The following is a 19635-nucleotide window of genomic DNA, read 5'->3' on the forward strand; positions in this document are numbered from 1 at the left end:
TCGTCACTGTGTGTGTACATCTCCCGGTCACGGACCTCAGCTGTTGAACAACAGAGCTTTAAGTCACTTAAAGGCAAAGCATCTCTCAACACAGTACCCAGCAGGCATAATATGGAAAATTATTTCAAATTGACGTCATTTTCTGGTTGTAAACTGTTATTCAGGTTGAGAAGCAGCCATATAACCAGATTGCAACCAACTGGTTTCTGTAGCAACCAGGTAAAGACGTATTGTTCATGACGAAATTAACACGTGAAAGAAAAGATGTCAATTTGTTATCTAGTCAGATTACAACCAGATAAAGACGTATTTTTCTGGTTGCTAAAAAGACAACTAGTATACAGCCTGACCATGACGTCATAAAAGACGCTATAATGATATTGCCCGCTGAGTAAGGAACCCAATATTATCAGCATTGTATCTAGGTACCACCTGTGTTGTTAAAATAGCTCTGCCTATTTAATAGTTGTAAGGCTACTTGCATGCTAAAGGACACACAGTGTAAGAGTGTCTTCCTACCTCGTCATGGTCAATGTCTGCATCCCCCGAGATGACGATTCTCTTCTCGATCCTCGTTTCCGAGATGCCTCCTTTCACAGTCTGGTAAAAAATCAAATGTAATTTAAGGGACATTTCAGTCAAGGAACAACTAAGTCAAACTATATTTCAATATATTTGGTATACAGCATGTGGGAAGCGGGAAGCAAACGCCAAGCTCAAACCAAATGAGCCATAGGAACCACCTTGGTTAAATTCTATAGCTACACCACTAACAGACCAGTAATATCCATATCCTCTATTCCAGGCTTCCCCAACTGGCCCCCAAGTTTACTGAGCAATTATTTTGTTTTTTGTTTTGTTGGACATAAAAAAAACTGTAAAAACACCAGCAAATCAGCTTCAAGTGATTTTAATTTGGGAAATCTGTTCCAAAGTATTTCCACGCATAATACATGTATGTGATTGTATACAAATGTAGGCAAGGTTTGAAACTATTATCTGTTTGGGCTTCTTGCGGTCAATTTGCAGTCTACAAATATTTGTAATTATGTTCCGGACCCCTGACCATCCACTCAATAAAAAAAATCTATACTGAACACAAATATAATCGCAACATGTAAAGTGTTGGTCCTATGTTTCATGAGCTGAAATAAAAGATCCCAGAAATGTTCCATATGCACAAAAACCTTATTTCTCTCAAATTTTGTGCACAAATTTGTTTACATCCCTGTTAGTGAGCATTTCTCCTTTCACAAGATAATCCATCCACCTGACAGGTGTGGCATATCAAGAAGCTGATTAAACTGTATGATCATTACAAAGGTGCACCTTGTGCTGGGGCCAATAAATGGCCACTCAAATGGCCACTCTCACACAACACAATGCCAGAGATGCAATTGGAATGCTGACTGCAGGAATGTCCACCAGAGCTGTTGCCAGAGAATTGAATGTTCATTTCTTTACTATAAGCCGCCTCCAATGTCGTTTTAGAGAATTTGGCAGTACGTCCAACCGCCCTCACAACTGCAGACCACGTGTAACCATGCCAGCCCAGGACCTCCATATCCGGCTACTTCATCTGTGGGGTTGTCTGAGACCAGCCACCTGGACAGCTGATGAAACTGAGGGTTTGCACAACCAAAGAATTTCTGCACAAACTTTCAGAATCCGTTTTAGGGAAGCTCATCTGCATGCTCGTCATCCTCACCAGGGTCTTGACCTGACTGTTTGACGTCGTAACCGACTTCAGTGGGCAAATGCTCACCTTCGATGGCCACTGGCATGCTGGAGAAGTGTGCTTTTCACAGATGAATCCCGGTTTCAACTGTATCAGGCAGATGGCAGACAGCGTGTATGGCGTTGTGTGGGCGAGCGGTTTGCGGAGTGCCCCATGGTGGTGGTGGGGTTATGGTATGGGCAGGCATAAGCTATGGACAAAAAATACAATTGCATTTTATTGATGGCAATTTGAATGCACAGCGATACCGTGGTAAGATCCTGAGGCCCATTGTTGTGCCATTCATCCACTGCCATCACCTTGTTTCATCATGATAATGCACAGCCCCATGTCGCAAGGATCTGTACACAATTCCTGGAAGCTGAAAATATCCCAGTTCTTCCATGGCCTGCATACTCATCAGACATGTCACCCATTGAGCATGTTTGGGATGCTCTGGATCGACGTGTACGACAGCGTGTTACAGTTCCCGACAACATCCAGAAACTTCGCACAGCCATTGAAGAGGAGTGGGACAACATTCCACAGGCCACAATCAACAGTCTGATCAACTCTATGTGAAGGAGATGTCACGCTGCATGATGCAATGGTGGTCACACCAGATACTGACTGGTTTTCTGATCCACGCCCCTACCTTTTAAAAAAAAATGTATCTGTGACCAACAGATGCATATCTGTATTCCCAGTCATGTGAAATTCATAGATTAGGGCCTAATGAATGTAGTTCAATTGACTGATTTCTTTATATGAACTGTAACCCAGTAAAATCTTTACAATTATTGCATGTTGCGTTTAGTTGATGATCCCTGCTCTCTTCACTCATGCCTGTATTCATTCATGCTGATGGTGAATGAGAGTGGCGCCCCACTGAGGCCGGGTCAGGTAGTACCTACCTTGGTGATATGTGTGGTTGTGGTGGTGCTGGTGGTCTCTGAGGTTATGGTCTGGGCGCTCATCAACACCCCCGCCTCTGGATCAGTGTCAGCGTCACCCTGGCACAACACAGATACAATACATCCTCTCCATTGAGTGCTTCAAAGCTGGGACTGAGAGACTGAAAACCAGGTAATCAAAAAGAAAGGAGGACCAAGGCACTTTTCATATAATGAATTAAAATGCTTTTATTTGTATGGCATGTTCAATAGAAACAACATTTGACATTTTTTTAAAAACAAAAAAAAATTCTATTGAACATGCCATACAAATAAAGGCATTTTAATTAATTATATGAAGAGTGCCTTGGTCCTCCTTTCTTTTTGATGACCAATTCACCCCTTTTACCAAAGAGCACCTTCTGTCTACCAAAATGTACTATTGTGTACCTTAGTAGCGCTTCCCTTCCTCTTACTACGAGATTGAAAAACAGCCACTATCTCAAGGCCATCACTGGCCACTTTATTAAATGGATCACTACTCACTTTAACCTTTTATGGATAGGGGGCATTATTTTCATGGCCGGATAAAAAACGTACCCGATTTAATCTGTTTATTACTCCTGCCCAGAAACTAGAATATGCATATAATTGTTTGAATTGGATAGAAAACACCCTAAAGTTTCTAAAACTGTTTGAATGGTGTCTGTGAGTATAACAGAACTCATATGGCAGGCCAAAACCTGAGAAGATTCCAAACAGGAAGTGCCCTCTCTGACCATTTCTTGGCCTTCTTTAGCCTCTTTATTGAAAACAGAGGATCTCTGCTGTAACGTGACACTTTCTAAGGCTCCCATAGGCTCTCAGAAGGCGCCAGAACGTTGAATGATGACTCTGCAGTCCATGGCTGAAAAACAGTAGCGCATTTGGATAGTGGTCGATCTGAGAACAATGAGACGGGCGCACGCGTGCACGTGAAGAGTCCATTTTACATTTTCAGTCTTTGAATGAAAACGACGTCTCCCGGTCGGAATATTATCGCTATTTTACGAGAAAAATCGCATAAAAATTGATTTTAAACAGCGTTTGACATGCTTCGAAGTACGGTAATGGAATATTTTGAATTTTTTTGTCACGATATGCGCCGGCGCGCCACCCTTCGTTACCCTTCGGATAGTGTCTTGAACGCACGAACAAAATGCCGCTATTTGGATATAACTATGGATTATTTGGAACCAAACCAACATTTGTTGTTGAAGTAGAAGTCCTGGGAGTGCATTCTGACGAAGAACAGCAAAGGTAATCACATTTTTCTTATAGTAAATCTGAGTTTGGTGAGTACCAAACGTGGTGGGTGTCAAAATAGCTAGCCTGTGATGGCCGGGCTATCTACTCAGAATATTGCAAAATGTGCTTTCACCGAAAAGCTATTTTAAAATCGGACACCGTGATTGCATAAAGGAGTTCTGTATCTATAATTCTTAAAATAATTGTTATGTTTTTTGTGAACGTTTATCGTGAGTAATTTAGTAAATTCACCGGAAGTGTTCGGTGGGAATGCTAGTTCTGAACGTCACATGCTAATGTAAAAAGCTGGTTTTTGATATAAATATGAACTTGATTGAACAAAACATGCATGTATTGTATAACATAATGTCCTAGGAGTGTCATCTGATGAAGATCATCAAAGGTTAGTGCTGCATTTAGCTGTGGTTTTGGTTTTTGGGACATTATATGCTAGCTTGAAAAATGGGTGTCTGATTATTTCTGGCTGGATACTCTCCTGACATAATCTAATGTTTTGCTTTCGTTGTAAAGCCTTTTTGAAATCGGACAGTGTGGTTAGATAAAGGAGAGTCTTGTCTTTAAAATGGTTTGAAAAATTGAAGTTTTCGGATTTTCGAGGAATTTGTAATTTGCACCACGACCTATCATTGGATATTGGAGCGGTGTTCCGCTAGCGGAACATCTAGATATAAGAGGTTAAACAATGCCACTTAAAATAATGCCACTTTAATAATGTTTACATATTTTACATTACTCATATCACATGTATATACTGTATTTTATACCATCTACTGCACCTTGCCAATGCCGCTCGGCCATCGCCCATATACTTATATGTACATATTCTCATTCAACCCTTTTAAATTTGTATGTATTAGGTAGTTGTTTGGGAATTGTTAGATTACTTGTTAGATATTACTGCACTGTAGGAACTAGAAACACAAGCATTTCGCTACACTCGCATTAACATCTGCTAACTATGTGTTTGTGACCAATAACATTTGATTTGAAGAACAGGGTTGTGTTCATTTGGCACCAAACGGAAGAAAACGGACTGTAACAGAGGAATTCCCTGGGCTCTTTTTTGTTTTCTGTTGCAAATCTTTTAAAACTTTTATATTGTGTGCCCTAATGAATGAGGTTGAAAAGATGCACATTGGAGTATATGACAAGAACCAGTACAGAGCATGAGCCTGAACAACCCTGACGTTTTGTGAGGACCTTTACCTCCAGTGACCGGTATGTGATGGTTTTCATTTCCGTGTGTATTACAGGTACCTCCTGGGTCACCAGCATCTCTGTCTCCTCCATCACGTCTGCCCTGTTGAAGGTCAGGACCTCTGGAGACTCCAGCACAGATGTCTGAGAGAGAGGAAGAAGGGTGAAATGGAGAGAGACAAAATGAGACTGGTGCAGAAAGTTAGATCTTTATACCTTATGGTCATACGCTAGCGTACATCTACGCACAAACATGTTCATGACCACACACAATTACAATTTCACCGTCTGTCTACAGGACATACACAAACAATTAGTTTATTGGAAGGTCATAGAAAATGCAGGAGAAGAAAAGGGGAAAAAAGCTTAAAGAAAAGATTCACCCATTTTGAATATGATATTGTTTTTGTGCATCTCTGAGCAATGTTCTATCACTTCCCTGGGACAGTTCATGTGTATATGCAGGCAGAAATTCTGCCGGTATGACATAGCACTGCGATAAAGTCACTCTCACTAACCTGGAAGTTAATCGGAATACAACTTTTAGATTGTGAAAACGTCTGTCATACATGTCAGATTTCAATACTGGCCGATGTCAAAACGCAGGAGGTTGTCTTCTTTCGAATTAGCCATTGATCATATTTTTGATATTCCTACCTCAAGAAATGTGCATTTTAACGGAGGGTTTAGCACATTTCTCCTATTTGCCTGCCTCTTCAGTCCAGGGTGCATTGCATGGTGCCGTTGCATGGCCGTTGTGAATGTCAGACTCCACTCTGATCTGCAGGTTGAACATGGTGAGATTGTAAACTCCTAAATTGATAGTGCAGTTTGTTTCGGCGATTTTACAGCTAACTAGCTACTTCACATGCTGATATTGACTTTGATATTATTGTGTGTAGCTACGTTGGCAGCTAGCCAGACAGCCAGCCCTAAGAGAGAGCATTGCATTGTAGGTTTTGTAGTCGACTTAAGCTGCAACAGATTTCCATAACGATTTTCACATGTTGCTACCAACCTTTTTATAATGACAAAATAAAATATTGTTCTCACATATTAGTGTTATTTAACACTGTAAATTATAGGAATGAGTGGTTTTGGGTGGATTTTTCCTTTAAGGAAAGTCTGAATAATTGTGGATCAATCATGAGATGCATGCTCTCTTTGATAAAATATAAAAAAACGTCAATAAATGAATCAACATAAATGATAACATAAAATCCCAAAGCACAGAATAAGGGAGAATTTTGTGTTACAAAGAAAGTAAGAAAATGTCAAATGTTTACAATAACAACATTTGTTTTCCTGATGAAAGAGTTGTGTATCACCCTGGTCCCTTTGGACCCTGACCAAAGAACAAAGGCAAAGAGATTTTCACTTCAGCCAGTCTGTGTCATGCATGACAGAACTCAACAGTGTTCACCACTGAGAAAGTCTTATCTGAAGCTTTATTTGGATGTGTGGAAGCCTATTAATTCATTTTGGAGAAGGCCAAATTGGGCTACCTGGCAGGATTTTACGTATTTCTAAACCATTCCTGTTGCGTTCACTGAAACGGTCCATATCATTGAAATTGGCTGTGGACTTAAAACTTAATTGATAGCAACAGACTGCTATCTATTTAAACTGTGCTTCTCATAGACGCGTGTCCATAAAACATTTCAATTATTGCCACTCATGATTGCCACAAAGGTAATCTTTGGGAACATTGGGGAAATGAGGCAGTACTACCAGGAAGGGATATGCACCATTTCCGCTGTGAAACTGTGTGTACATGTGCAGGTCGAAATATTCTAATTGAACGTTTATATTTCCGCTCCAAGAACAAACACTAACAGGCACACACACACCTCCCTCTATGCAATCTTCCACTACAGTTTTCAATACTGCTCCTGGGTAATACATACAGTAGCATGTATCTGCAGCTTGCAGTATTTACAGCCTGCCTGGCCAGGGTATTGATTTCCAATAGAAACCCCAGTGGGCAGAAACAGGGACAGGAAACAGGAAACAAGGTCATTGTTTTCCCCACCTGCACATCACTACACACACAGCTCCACAGGCTGTAATGGCTGACTGCTATTATTGGTGAAGAGGAGGGGCAGGACTGGGAGAGTTGGGTGGCTTATCCAGTGGTAATACTGCTTATTACAGGCAAATGGGAGGCCAATATTGGGATAATTTTGGGAGGCTCGAGTGATATTAAAGGCGATTGTGAGGGTAAGCCTCGGCTAGATTGAGCACTTTCTAAGTAGCATGGGCAAAAAGGAATGTGAGACCAGGGTAGTTTCAGCTAGCTTTTCCAGTGCTAATGCAGGCGACTGGGAAGGAGAGTTGAGGAGGTACTTACGGGACAACTAGGGAAAAGGTTGGGGCTCTTTGGGGTGTTACCTCTGAGTGAGCTCTAGCAGCAGCTACCTCCCCACTGAGACTCTGCCAGGATGCTCCTGTAGGAGAGGGGGACACAAAGCGCCCTCTCCAATCCAGGCTGTTCGCTTTCTCCTCCTCCTCCTCTGAGACTGACCCTGCTGACTCCTCTCCCTCTGACGGACTGTCCAGCCCCAGGCCTCCACCTGTGCCTGCGGTTGGAGTTTCCTCCTCAGTCTCTGTCTGATTCACCGCCGCCCCTACAGCCTCGTCCACAGCGGCCTGGGCCGCGGCAGTCAAGGCAGGCCCCGCGGAGGCTATGCTAGCGGCGCCGCTAGTGTCACTCGCCTCACTGGGCGTGTCTGAGTCATCATGCATGCGTGTCCCTGTAAACCCAAGCACGGACTGAGGCCCATCATCCTTTAGCCCTCCCAATGCATCTGTCTCTACCTGCTCAGGCTGCTGACCAGCTTGTTTCTCCACGTCGTCAGGCCGGTCGTCAGGCTGTTTCTCCACCGGCTGCTCCTGGTCCTCTGTCTGCTGTTCTTTCGGCTGATCCTCAACCTCTTCTGTTTGCTGGGATGATACCACCTCTGTCTGCAGCACGTTCCGCTCCACCTTCTCTGTTGTCTAGCAAAGGAAACAAACAAGACGTCACAGTCAGTCTCGAACCTGTGTGGGCACTTCAATTACTGTAGGCCTAGTATGGAATCAAATGCTAAAACAAAGACGAATAGCATGATTGTGTTTCCATACAGCAGGAAAGGGTTACTTTATATGTTAGTACCGACGTGATCTTCTGAATGCATGTTGTCATTTTAACATTGGTTGCATTGCATGATTGCTTTGTTCTCCACTTTGAGGTATCGAAACGTTCTAAAAGAGGAGTAGGGTTGAAAAATCAAATATGCGCCTGAATAAAGCTCTCACATTCCTCCCCAATAAAGTCATAGGACCATGTGGTACCTCTGTCTAGACAAACCATGTCCTCATAAACCTGTCCTTAACAATGTGTCCTCATAAAGCTGTTCTAAACCATGTGTCCTCATCAACCTGTCCTAAGTCATGTGTCCTCATCAACCTGTCCTAAGCCATGTGTCCTCATCAACCTGTCCTAAGCCATGTGTCCTCATCAACCTGTCCTAAGCCATGTGTCCTCATCAACCTGTCCTAAGTCATGTGTCCTCATCAACCTGTCCTCTGTTTTAATGATCGGGAGGAAGGACGGACGGACTGACAAGGAACAGGCAAGTGGCGATGACAGAAATGGCTGACAGACAGCATAGTGGCTAGAGCGACAACATTTCTTCACCAACAAGGACAAACGCATCAGGGACAAACAGTATAGATACTGAACAGGTCTTTTACAAAAGAGATGTTATCTCAATGTGAATAACCTGTATATGTAAAGTTGAAATCAAATCAAATAAATTACAACTGCTGTTATCCCATTTGTTAAGTTGTATATTGTCCATAGGGATTAAGAGGCCACCTTGAGCAGGGCCTGACTATGGGCAGGCGAGGCAGTCCAACCCCGCGTGCTGGTCTGATATCGGGCCGACTGTAAGAGAGCGGTGAGCTCCGGGGACATCTCCTCAAAGGTCGGCTTAGGCTGAGCAGACAGAGAGATGGGGAGAGTTCACACACACACAGAAGTAGAAGAGACAAACACACACACACAGTTAGATACTGTACATACAAAGGAGGAGAGACACAGACAGACAGGCCTTTGACACAATGCCCAGACACAAGCTCAGGGGACAGGGGTTTGTGGGGATTATTCATAAGAGCAATGAGGTGAAGATTGATCGCTAAGAAGGGTCATTTTAGAAGATTGGGTTTGAGAAGATAGAATACTTTGAAATCACTCTAGATTCTTAAGTGTTCTTAATGGTTTAAAGTGATCAGAATTTGCTAAAATGACAGTGTTTATGAAATGTGTTTTTTAATCCATGTTTGTATGTTATATTACGCAAATCTGAGCAATTGATAGAAACACCACCCTGTGACATGTCAATCACTTTACTAGAGGTTTTATACATTTATAGCACTTCTACAAAAGAGTGGAGCATCGTCAGCAATTCAACTTTACTAGGGAGACATTATGGCAGCTCAGTACTTGGCTTTCATCTCTTGAGAATGTCAATCACAAAGGCAATAGATGAGACAGACAAGTATGTCTTGTGAGTCGGGATGTCTCCTCTTATGAATAGGACCCATATCATAATCTCAGATCAAGCAGCCGAGAGTTCATAGAGGGCATACCAAGGGAAGTCAAAAGTAAATGTGGTAGGGCTGAAGCAGTCAGTGGCATACAAACCATAGTATACCGTACCGTACCATAAGCCAAAGTGTAAAGCATTAATTTGGTGTGGCTAGCAGCATGGGGAACCAGCTTAAAACGAAACAAAATTTCATTTACATTGAAATGAAAGGGGTAAACAAATGCCAGTGCCCATGAGGCAGCAAGTTTGGCTTAGGAAAGCAGTAAAGAAATTACACCAAATACCGTGGTTAAGGGATTTGTGTCCAACTAAAAAGAGCAAAAGATAGAAAGAAAGAGACTCCCAAGCGAATCCCATAAACATTCAGTCGAGTGCAAAACAGCGCCGGGTCCTGGCTTGTTGCAGTAGATATGAAGACCAGGCAGACAGGGGCGGGATTAGCTTGAAAACATTTTGGGGGGCTACAGTAGGGAGGGAGGGGGGGGCTTCAGGCATTTTGGGGGGAGGGGTGTCATATCATCCTACCACTTTGGAGGGCGATGGGGTTCTGGATAGATAGGACACGGGGCCGGGGCTCAGACGCAGATCCGCCATTGGAGGCTTTGGCATTGTCATGCGAGACTTTGCCATAGGTGACTTGGCCATGGGGGAGCGCGGCGAGAGAGGTGTGTGAGGCGCAACAGGGGTGGTGCTCCTGTCTCCCAGGAGAAAAGTCTCCCTCAGCTGCTTCTTGCTGTACACTCTCGCGGCATCACTGATGTCCTGGCTGGAGTGGATGGACACCACGGTCCGCGCGGCGCCCAGGGCACCGTCGCTGGGCTCGGATGGAGAGGGCGTCCTGGCCTCCTTGATGGTAACCATGGGGGGTCCGATTCCCTCCTGGGGCGGGAGACCCATGTGGACAGACACCGGCATCTCATACTCAGTCGACACCGGGATGATCTTCACTGTGGTGGTGGATTCGTCTGCTGCCCTCTTCAGCTCCCTGGCAAATGCTGCCGGAGCAGCCGCCACTGCCTCCCCACCATCTTTGGCCCGCTTTGTCATTGTGACGATCTTGCCTGACATGGTGTCGTAGGACTTGCCCAGGGTATAGTTCTTCTCTCTCATCTCCTCGGTTTTGGAGGGGAGTTCGGTGCGGAAGCTCTCATACGCTTTCAACTCCTTGCCAACTATGCCACGACTGGTGCTGGCGAGCGGTCCTTCGGCCACAGTGTTAGTGACGATCATAACTTTATAGTTGACAATGTTTTTATTTTCGGTTACCTTAGGAGGGACTTTACTTACTATTACCCACCCGTCAGAATCCTACATACAAGATACATACAAAGACTGGGGTTAGCCAGTTCAACGGCAGGTTGAAGTTAATTGTAATGAATCTTGCCCTGGAGGCCATTCCGCTTGATGGACCAGCTGCAAAGTCAAAATTGTCTATACGTAAAAATTCATGAAAACAAACATTTGGGTTATGCATAATTTAAGGTTAGGGTTACACGGAACCCAAACCGGCTGCGCTCGTGCGCCATCGTGCAAAAATGTATTTTGTCCCCCCACACCAAATGCGATCACGACACGCAGGTTAAAATATCAAAACAAACTCTGAACCAATTCTATTAATTTGGGGACAGGTCGAAAAGCATTAAACATTTATGGCAATTTAGCTAGCTAGCTTGCACTTGCTAGCTAATTTGTCCTATTTAGCTAGCTTGCTGTTGCTAGCTAATTTGTCCTGGGATATAAACATTTAGTTGTTATTTTACCTGAAATGCACAAGGTGCTCTACTCCGACAATTAATCCACACATAAAAGGGTCAACCGAATCGTTTCTAGTCATCTCTCCTCCTTCCAGGCCTTTTCTTCTCTTGACTTTATATTGCGATTGGCAACTTTCATAAATTACGTGCATTACCGCAATCGACCCATTTCGTCTTTCACTCACCCACGTGGGTATAACCAGTGAGGAGATGGCACGTGGGTACCTGCTTCTATAAACCAATGAGGAGATGGGAGAGGCAGAACTGACTTCTATTTTAGCCCTTGGCAACACAGACGCTCGCGAGCAGTGTGGGTGCAATAATTGAATAACATATATGTCTACATTTATTTCACAATGCTCGCGCACGCGACACGAGCGGTGTAGTCAGCCTGTTAGGCAGTAGGGTTAGCAGTGTGGTTAGGGTTAGGTTTAAAAAATATTTTATGACTTTGTGGCTGTGACAGATAATGACCACTCTGCACCGCTGCCTCCTGGGAAATATTCATAACAATAAATGCCAACTTGCAGTTCAATGGGGGGAGAAGGACTTCCAGTGGCAGTCCCAAGAAGAGCAATTCTTAAAGCAGCAACTTTAGACTTGCAAGCAACATAGATCATAGATACTATTAACATAGACAGCAACATACATCATAGTTCTTAGTTGTTAGTGTATTGTTAAAGAGTGACGGCCTTTAAAAAGCATGAGTCAGAAAGAGTTCTAGTGTCAAAATTGACTAAAGTGCAAATAGGATAATTTTGGTCATAAAGTCAGTCTCGCCTAAAACAGTGTTGATTTGACAATGTCCATTTGTGCACTAACATGGGGCGAACAGCTGCGGTGATTGCTCTCTATCCAATAGCATAGACAATGAGACAGACCTGCCCAGCAGCCCGATTTTGTTTACATAAGACAACATGTCGCCCATTTTTTTACTTGATAAATATTGCACAAAACACCTTAGTTATGTTAGTCAGCTAATTTACAGTAGACCTACATACAGATTCAAATTCTCGTCATGTTGTCATCCACTGCTGACAATGAATAACAGGATTCTAGTCCTACACTCCCAAATGGATCTTTGGTTAAATATGTACAGTAAGATATGTTAATAATTCATAGGCTTAGCTGACTCTAATATAACCAAGCAGCAGAGATGAAGGTGTTCCAATCACACAGAGATAGCTGGACCAGCATACATCCTGGCTACCTACCACAGTAGTCTTAGTATCCACAGGGCTGTGGTTGATCTCCTCCTCAATGCTACCGCCTGCAGCCATTGCTCTCTCATCCTCTCTCTCATCCTCTTTGCTCTACATGAATAGAAAAGAAAAATAAGACAAACAAACAGCTCGGCATGAATGAAGTAGAATGGAAAGTAGCTTTGAGGCGTACGCGTGTGGGCTGTATCCTATTACGGATATCATTACTCATTCCGTTTGATAAGAGTGTGTGGGATATGAGATTTCCATAAAACACGGCACAACAGTGTGTAACGATGGGACTTAAGTATCTCTCCAAACATACTCACACTATGAGGTTGATAACAGAGTTAAGGGTCTGGATTAATGAGAACATTCTCTGCAGACACAATCCCTCTTCTTCCAGTATCTCACAAATAAAGAATGGGTCAAGGTTGCAAGACTTGGCTGAGGGGTAAACTGGCTCCTTTCCACACCTACTTTAATCACATCCAAACAGTCATAAAAAGAAATACGGGCAGAAATATGCTATCGTCGCTGCTACATGAATAAAAAATAAAAAAATATCCCCTTTCCTTGGTTACATCATCATTGCCGTTCTCCCGACTGCTTGATGTTTACACACACACACACACACACACACACACACACACACACACACACACACACACACACACACACACCACACACACACACACACACACACACACACACACACACACACACACACACACACACACACTCTTCCTCCCTTTTGAAGTCCCTGCATGCTTTTCCATAGCAGGGCTGTGGTTGATCTTAGCCCTGCTAAAATGCTTAGCCGAGGAGGATGTTTGCTTCCTTGAGTCTCTCCCTCCCACCTCCATATGGCAAGGTTACAGCACAAGGATTTATTACTCATTCACAGGCCAGGCTGCTAAAAATCAATCCAGCCCTATATTGATGTCACACTATAAATTGTCCCCTGGTACTTTCAACCGGTGCTCCTTGTATCTACTTTTGGCTTCAGCGGTTGGATTTTGTAGCCTACACTTTTTGTCTGCGTCAAGGAGCTGCCTCTGAATCACTTCCTTTCACAGTGGCTTAACTTCACTTGAAAAACAGGTTGATGCTTGGTAGCTACTTGAAAACGTCACTGGAGAAGGAAGGGTATAGGTGTCACATGTCATAATGAGGCAGCGATTATTTCCTAATATCTGTCCCTCTATCTCCAGGAGCGGGGTGTTATGCACCTTCCTCCACCTGTATAGATTATTGAGTAGCTTTTCAAGGAGACACGGTAGAGGCCCCAGTCTCCTGAGATTTGAAATGGAGAGGAGGGATCTCATTCATTGCAGCAGGCACATCTCAACCTTCTCACAATGCAGCAGGCACATCTCAACCTTCTCACAATGCAGCAGGCACATCTCAACCTTCTCACAATGCAGCAGGCACATCTCAACCTTCTCACAATGCAGCAGGCACATGTCAACCTTCTCACACTGCAGCAGGTACATGTCAACCTTCTCACACTGCAGCAGGCACATGTCAACCTTCTCACAATGCAGCAGGTACATCTCAAACTTCTCACAATGCAGCAGGCACATCTCAACCTTCTCACAATGCAGCAGGTACATCTCAACCTTCTCACAATGCAGCAGGCACATCTCAACCTTCTCACAATGCAGCAGGCACATCTCAACCTTCTCACAATGCAGCAGGTACATGTCAACCTTCTCACAATGCAGCAGGCACATCTCAACCTTCTCACAATGCAGCAGGCACATGTCAACTTTCTCACACTGCAGCAGGCACATGTCAACCTTCTCACACTGCAGCAGGCACATGTCAACCTTCTCACACCGCAGCAGGCACATGTCAACCTTCTCACACCGCAGCAGGCACATGTCAACCTTCTCACACCGCAGCAGGCACATGTCAACCTTCTCACACTGCAGCAGGCACATGTCAACCTTCTCACACTGCAGCAGGCACATGTCAACCTTCTCACACCGCAGCAGGCACATCTCAACCTTCTCACACCGCAGCAGGCACATGTCAACCTTCTCACACCGCAGCAGGCACATCTCAACCTTCTCACACTGCAGCAGGCACATGTCAACCTTCTCACACTGCAGCAGGCACATGTCAACCTTCTCACACTGCAGCAGGCACATGTCAACCTTCTCACACTGCAGCAGGCACATCTCAACCTTCTCACACTGCAGCAGGCACATCTCAACCTTCTCACAATGCAGCAGGCACATGTCAACCTTCAAATCATGTCCTATCAAAAGCAAGGATGCTATTTCTCTTTAAGTCAGGATAGTAGTGTATGTACTTCCAGCAGTTTTAAACTTGATTCAGCTTATCAAGGAGCTAATGAGCAGCTGATTAGTAGAACCAGGTGTGTTAGAGCAGGATGGAACAAAAAGCAGAATAATGTCCACCCATGGATTACATGTTACCGGATTTCTAATTGTACGTGTTTTCACCCACTGAGGTTCTACTAAATGTGTCATTAAAACACAGGGGTCTCTAAACGCTATATGGATACCTCCCCCCTCTCTATTCAGTCCCTTTCTGATTTGACAGTGAATTTACCGGTACTTCATCGAGCTCCAGTGGTTCGATCATAGGGGCTTCGTCGAGACGCAGCGAGCGCAGGGGGGACGAGGACAGCCTCTTCTCCCACTCGGTGAGGCCGGCCGTGTCGGCGCCCGTCTCCAGGAACGACCTCTTGAGCTCGCTGATGTTGGTCGCGTGTTTCAACAGCTCCTCTGGCGTGCCCACTGTGTCCTGAGGAACAGAAAGAGAAGTCATTTGACTGATGCTACTGCTAATTCTAGATTTTAAATGTGTATGGATATCAATTTAACGTAGTAATATTGTGTCCTGTTCTTTCAGGCTGTTTAACATTTATGTCCATGTTTTGAACAATACTGAAAATAACATTCTATTGATAAAATTATGCTACTGGATGCTAGTCAGCAAGCTACAAATCAATCCTTTAAAAACAAAATGAGGTAGTGAATGAGTTCTGCAATGCAAACGCAATAGGAAATCAACCGTGTACTATGAGACAAAATTACTATTCTGAATCTTTGTGAGTGCAGCTTGTGTGCTGCTATTGAAGTAGCGTGGCTAAGTATCGTCTTGGTGACAGATTGACAAACATAATGTCCATTCATTTGATGTATGTTTATATTATGTTCGCAGGTGCAGTGCAGCGTAATGAGCAGTATATACAGTATAATCTATCCAAAACAGGCAGAACATGCATTCAAAAGAACACCGCAATGCATTTGCCTCTCTTGTATACTTAGGATTCACCACAAAATGTGGATAATTCACAAGGTCAAATTTTCACTTAGTCTCACATTGACATCAATGCATGAATAAGTACAAACTTGACTGAAGTGAAAGTTAGGATTCACCTCTTTGTAAAGAAGTATTCATAGACATCAATTGAACCCTAATTCATCTTATTCTCTATTTATAAGCAATAACTCCCAATCTAGCATATCACGTTAATGTATTACAGCAAAAACTAAATCACCCCAAAAAAACTCCATGCTTACTAAGTATGTTAGCTAGTGAATCAACATTGGACAGTTCAAAACAATATGTTATTGTGGTCAAAATGGGAAATCCACTGTTACTGTCCAAACCTAGTCCTTGACCAAAATGTCACCAATCTCCATGCACTAGCCTGGCGTTCCATAGTGTACCAACCTCTAACATCAGCACACTATGTCTGACAAACACATTCTCTCCTTTAATTCGCCTTATGAAACTGTTCTGGAAGGAAAATGACAGTCATTTACATTTTGTTGCAAATAAAATCCACATCTCCTCATAGATTGCAGATCTTGATTGTGGAGCCTACAGTGATTTTGAATCCCAGGTTCACAGGTTGTGGATGAAATGAGTGTTAAGGCACCATACACTAGTTAATATACCTGTGTCTTTAACTCAGACTCATCGTCTTGGTCCGACTGGCAGCATGGGAAGCACAGAGAGGGAATTTCATATCAAAACCGGAATACAACACAACAGGCTATAGCTTATAAGAGAAACGCTCAAATAACGCATTGAATGGACAATCAGACAATCCGATATTGTTGAAATAGAAATATGGAACTAAAGAACGTAAGACTTCTACAAGGACAGATGAGAGTTGAGGTGAAGTGTCTACCCGTGGTACAAACCTCAGTAGCTGTCAGTTCACCATCGACACAAGTGTCAGTCAGATCCGTCTGTTTAGTAGTAACACAGTAGAACATCCAATGGACACGCGTGAGGAGAAAGAGAATCGTGGCTGTTAGGGTTGAATGTAGGATTTCCCAGAACTCATATTTACCAAAACATTAGCCATTAGCAAAGTGGTTCAACAAAGTAGTGATGGTAAACCATTTTCGGGGTAAAAAAACAACAGGAAATGGATTAAAACATATTCAGACGACCTATGTCAACATCATGCCATTAGAATACATTACAGATGACTCCACCAGCTTGAGGTTGCTCTCCCGCCTTATCAATTTTCATCACAAATTAAATTACAGTTAGCAGCTTGCCCTTTCACAATAAGCATTAGGACTCTACTAAGAACTCTTCTCCTAGGTAACTAGTAACTATAGACATTGCATCTGCCAAAGTTAATTAAGTTTAAGCTCCTCGTCATCAAATTTCACAACGAATGAACATCACGTCTAAACAAGCATTTTTAATTTCTACATTTGAAATAGTCTGTCCCTGCCTGTTCCCGAGTCTTCTGGCACTGATCTGAAGTCGCCTTTCAGCCAGAGTACAGACGGTTCAGGTTCGGGGACTCTGAGTTATCCATTAGTGAGTTATCAGGGCCCAGCCAACCTGATAAAGAGCGTGGCAGAGTGTGAAAGCACAGGACGGCATTCCCAGACAATGAGATTTGTGCTGCTTCACTACCTTAGAAAAATGACGGCCATCTGGCTCTAGTCTGTCTGACAGAATAGCTCTGGCTGGCATAGCTAGGTTACACTCTGGGCTCCTGCATTAAACAGCTTTCATTTTCAGAGTGGAATCTGGGCACTCAGAGGAATTTGTTTTAATGTATTATAGAGAGAGCTCAGGGGTAGACTGAGGACAGAGATAATTGATTGGGTGTGGAGAACTATACCTTGGTGTCGTGTCGAATGGGAGAGGTTGGACTTGGCTGAGACATCTCGGTGGCTTTCGTGGTCTCGTCTTCCTCCTCCACCTGCACCTCTACTTCCACCTCTTCCTCCGCCTTCCTCTCCTCCACCTTTTTCTCCGGTGTCACCGTGGTGATGAGGTCACTCACGGCGATGCCCTTCGCCCTTCCGTATAGATCCGAGCCCATCTCTGAAGCATGCACATAGACGCACACGCACGCACACGCACGCACACAGGCACGCACATACCCACACACACATACACACACACACACACACACACACATCATTTTGCATTAAGGAATTGTCATTTTCCTCTAACTGAGGCAACATTGCAGGTTAGGAGGTTAGCAGGTTAGCAGGTTGGCGCGTGAATGTAATAAGCTGCAGGTTGTATCAGCATAGTCATCACAACCATAGACTCATGGAAGATAAACCTAAAAACACGCATTAAATCCCATTCCCATTGATAATAACACTATTATTATCAACGTCAGAGCTTTTCATTCAGATATTAGTCTTGATCTGTAATTAAAGCCAATACTCCAAAATCATTGTTTGGTTTGAAATGTGAAGCATCTCATAAGCAGTATTATATATTAAAATTGATATCATCAAGGGTTTCAGTCACAACAGTAAGCACCTAACGAAATACCACGCTTTATGAGAAAAGGATATATATATATACCTATATATATATATAAATTGCTATCAGTTTCCATGCAGAGGTTTAAATGCTAGGGTGACTACCATCGTCATCAATTTTTAATTAACATTAGACAGCAATCCCTGATAAGCTGTAATTTTTCAGCTCCTCTATGGGCCTGACTTACAAACATTCTCTAACTGACTGCAGCTTTTGAATTCCTCCCATTGACTGATAATGAAAGGCTCAAACTGCATGCACTTAAATACCAACATAAAAACTACTGCGTCAGAACCTAAACGAGAAAGGGGGAAAAAATATGCAGTTGGCAGATGATATGGTATTGGGTGTGCTGGTAAATTAGAAAAATGTAATATTCCATCATTGTTATGAGTCAGCCCAGACAAAACATGCACTGCATCCCTGCCGTGAACATAGAACACAGCTTATTAGCTTTGTTGATCATTCAGGGCATAAAACACATATCTTAAACAATGACTACTGTAACTATGTTAATTTATATCATCTCCCTACGTCACTGACAGCACAAAAAGCACTCTGAATCAATGTAACGAGCTGGGAGAATGAATGAGCGAGCGATTGCTGAGTCTCTTTATAGATCCAGGCCACATAAGCCATTAGCGGCCAAGCTAACACAACAAGGCTGGGATTTTTTTCAATTTTCTTTTTCAAACAAACAACTACAAGTGAACAGCTATGAAGGGAGGGCTATGGTGCGTTCACATGCCTCCCCCCAATCAGCATGGGAGCATGCAGCGCAAGCCTGATCAGCACCGAGGGGTGTCTGTAACCAGGGCCCAAAATACAAAACAAAATGGCTACCGTCGGAAAAAGTAAAAGGAAAGAAGCAGAGATGGGATCATTAACTAGCAGGCATAGCTAGCTCAGGGGCTACATCTACTGTTAGCACGTACAGAGAGACACAGTGCATAATATCTACCTGTTGGTTTAGTGCCGTTTAAACTAGCAGGTGGTTTAATTCTCGGTGATACAGTTTTTTGGGGTGAACTCCTTTTGGGTGTACTCTGCGGAGCTGAGGAGGATTGCATAGAAATTCAATATTACGTGGGAAGATTCAACATTAACATGACACATAATATTATTCAAAGCTGAGCATTAGGTAGTCAGCTGAGCACTTGGGAGAAAGAGGGA

The 19635-nt window shown here is 43.4% G+C and overlaps 1 protein-coding gene across 19 annotated transcripts in view; it reads right to left on the minus strand.

Moving 5' to 3' along the window:
• The window catches only part of LOC106590342 (band 4.1-like protein 3), an 83418-nt gene that overhangs the window by 3417 nt on the left and 60366 nt on the right, over positions 1-19635 (minus strand). For 7 of the 19 annotated variants that reach the window (XM_014181257.3, XM_014181245.3, XM_014181247.3 and 4 more), the window contains 13 exons: positions 19424-19516; positions 17801-18006; positions 16854-16901; positions 16605-16640; positions 16378-16443; positions 15247-15441; positions 12676-12774; positions 10233-11015; positions 8975-9094; positions 7933-8112; positions 5125-5259; positions 2632-2730; positions 520-600 (listed from right to left, as the gene is read on the minus strand). In XM_014181257.3, coding sequence (XP_014036732.2) covers positions 520-600; positions 2632-2730; positions 5125-5259; positions 7933-8112; positions 8975-9094; positions 10233-11015; positions 12676-12774; positions 15247-15441; positions 16378-16443; positions 16605-16640; positions 16854-16901; positions 17801-18006; positions 19424-19516 — 2141 coding nt within the window. The remainder of the gene's footprint in view (positions 1-519; positions 601-2631; positions 2731-5124; positions 5260-7932; positions 8113-8974; positions 9095-10232; positions 11016-12675; positions 12775-15246; positions 15442-16377; positions 16444-16604; positions 16641-16853; positions 16902-17800; positions 18007-19423; positions 19517-19635) is intronic. The other 12 variants (XM_014181254.3, XM_014181250.3, XM_014181248.3 and 9 more) reach the window with 11 other exon arrangements.

The sequence above is a fragment of the Salmo salar genome, chromosome 29, assembly GCF_965601325.2.
Source record: "Salmo salar chromosome 29, fSalSal1, whole genome shotgun sequence".
Classification (NCBI taxonomy): Eukaryota; Metazoa; Chordata; class Actinopteri; order Salmoniformes; family Salmonidae; genus Salmo; species Salmo salar.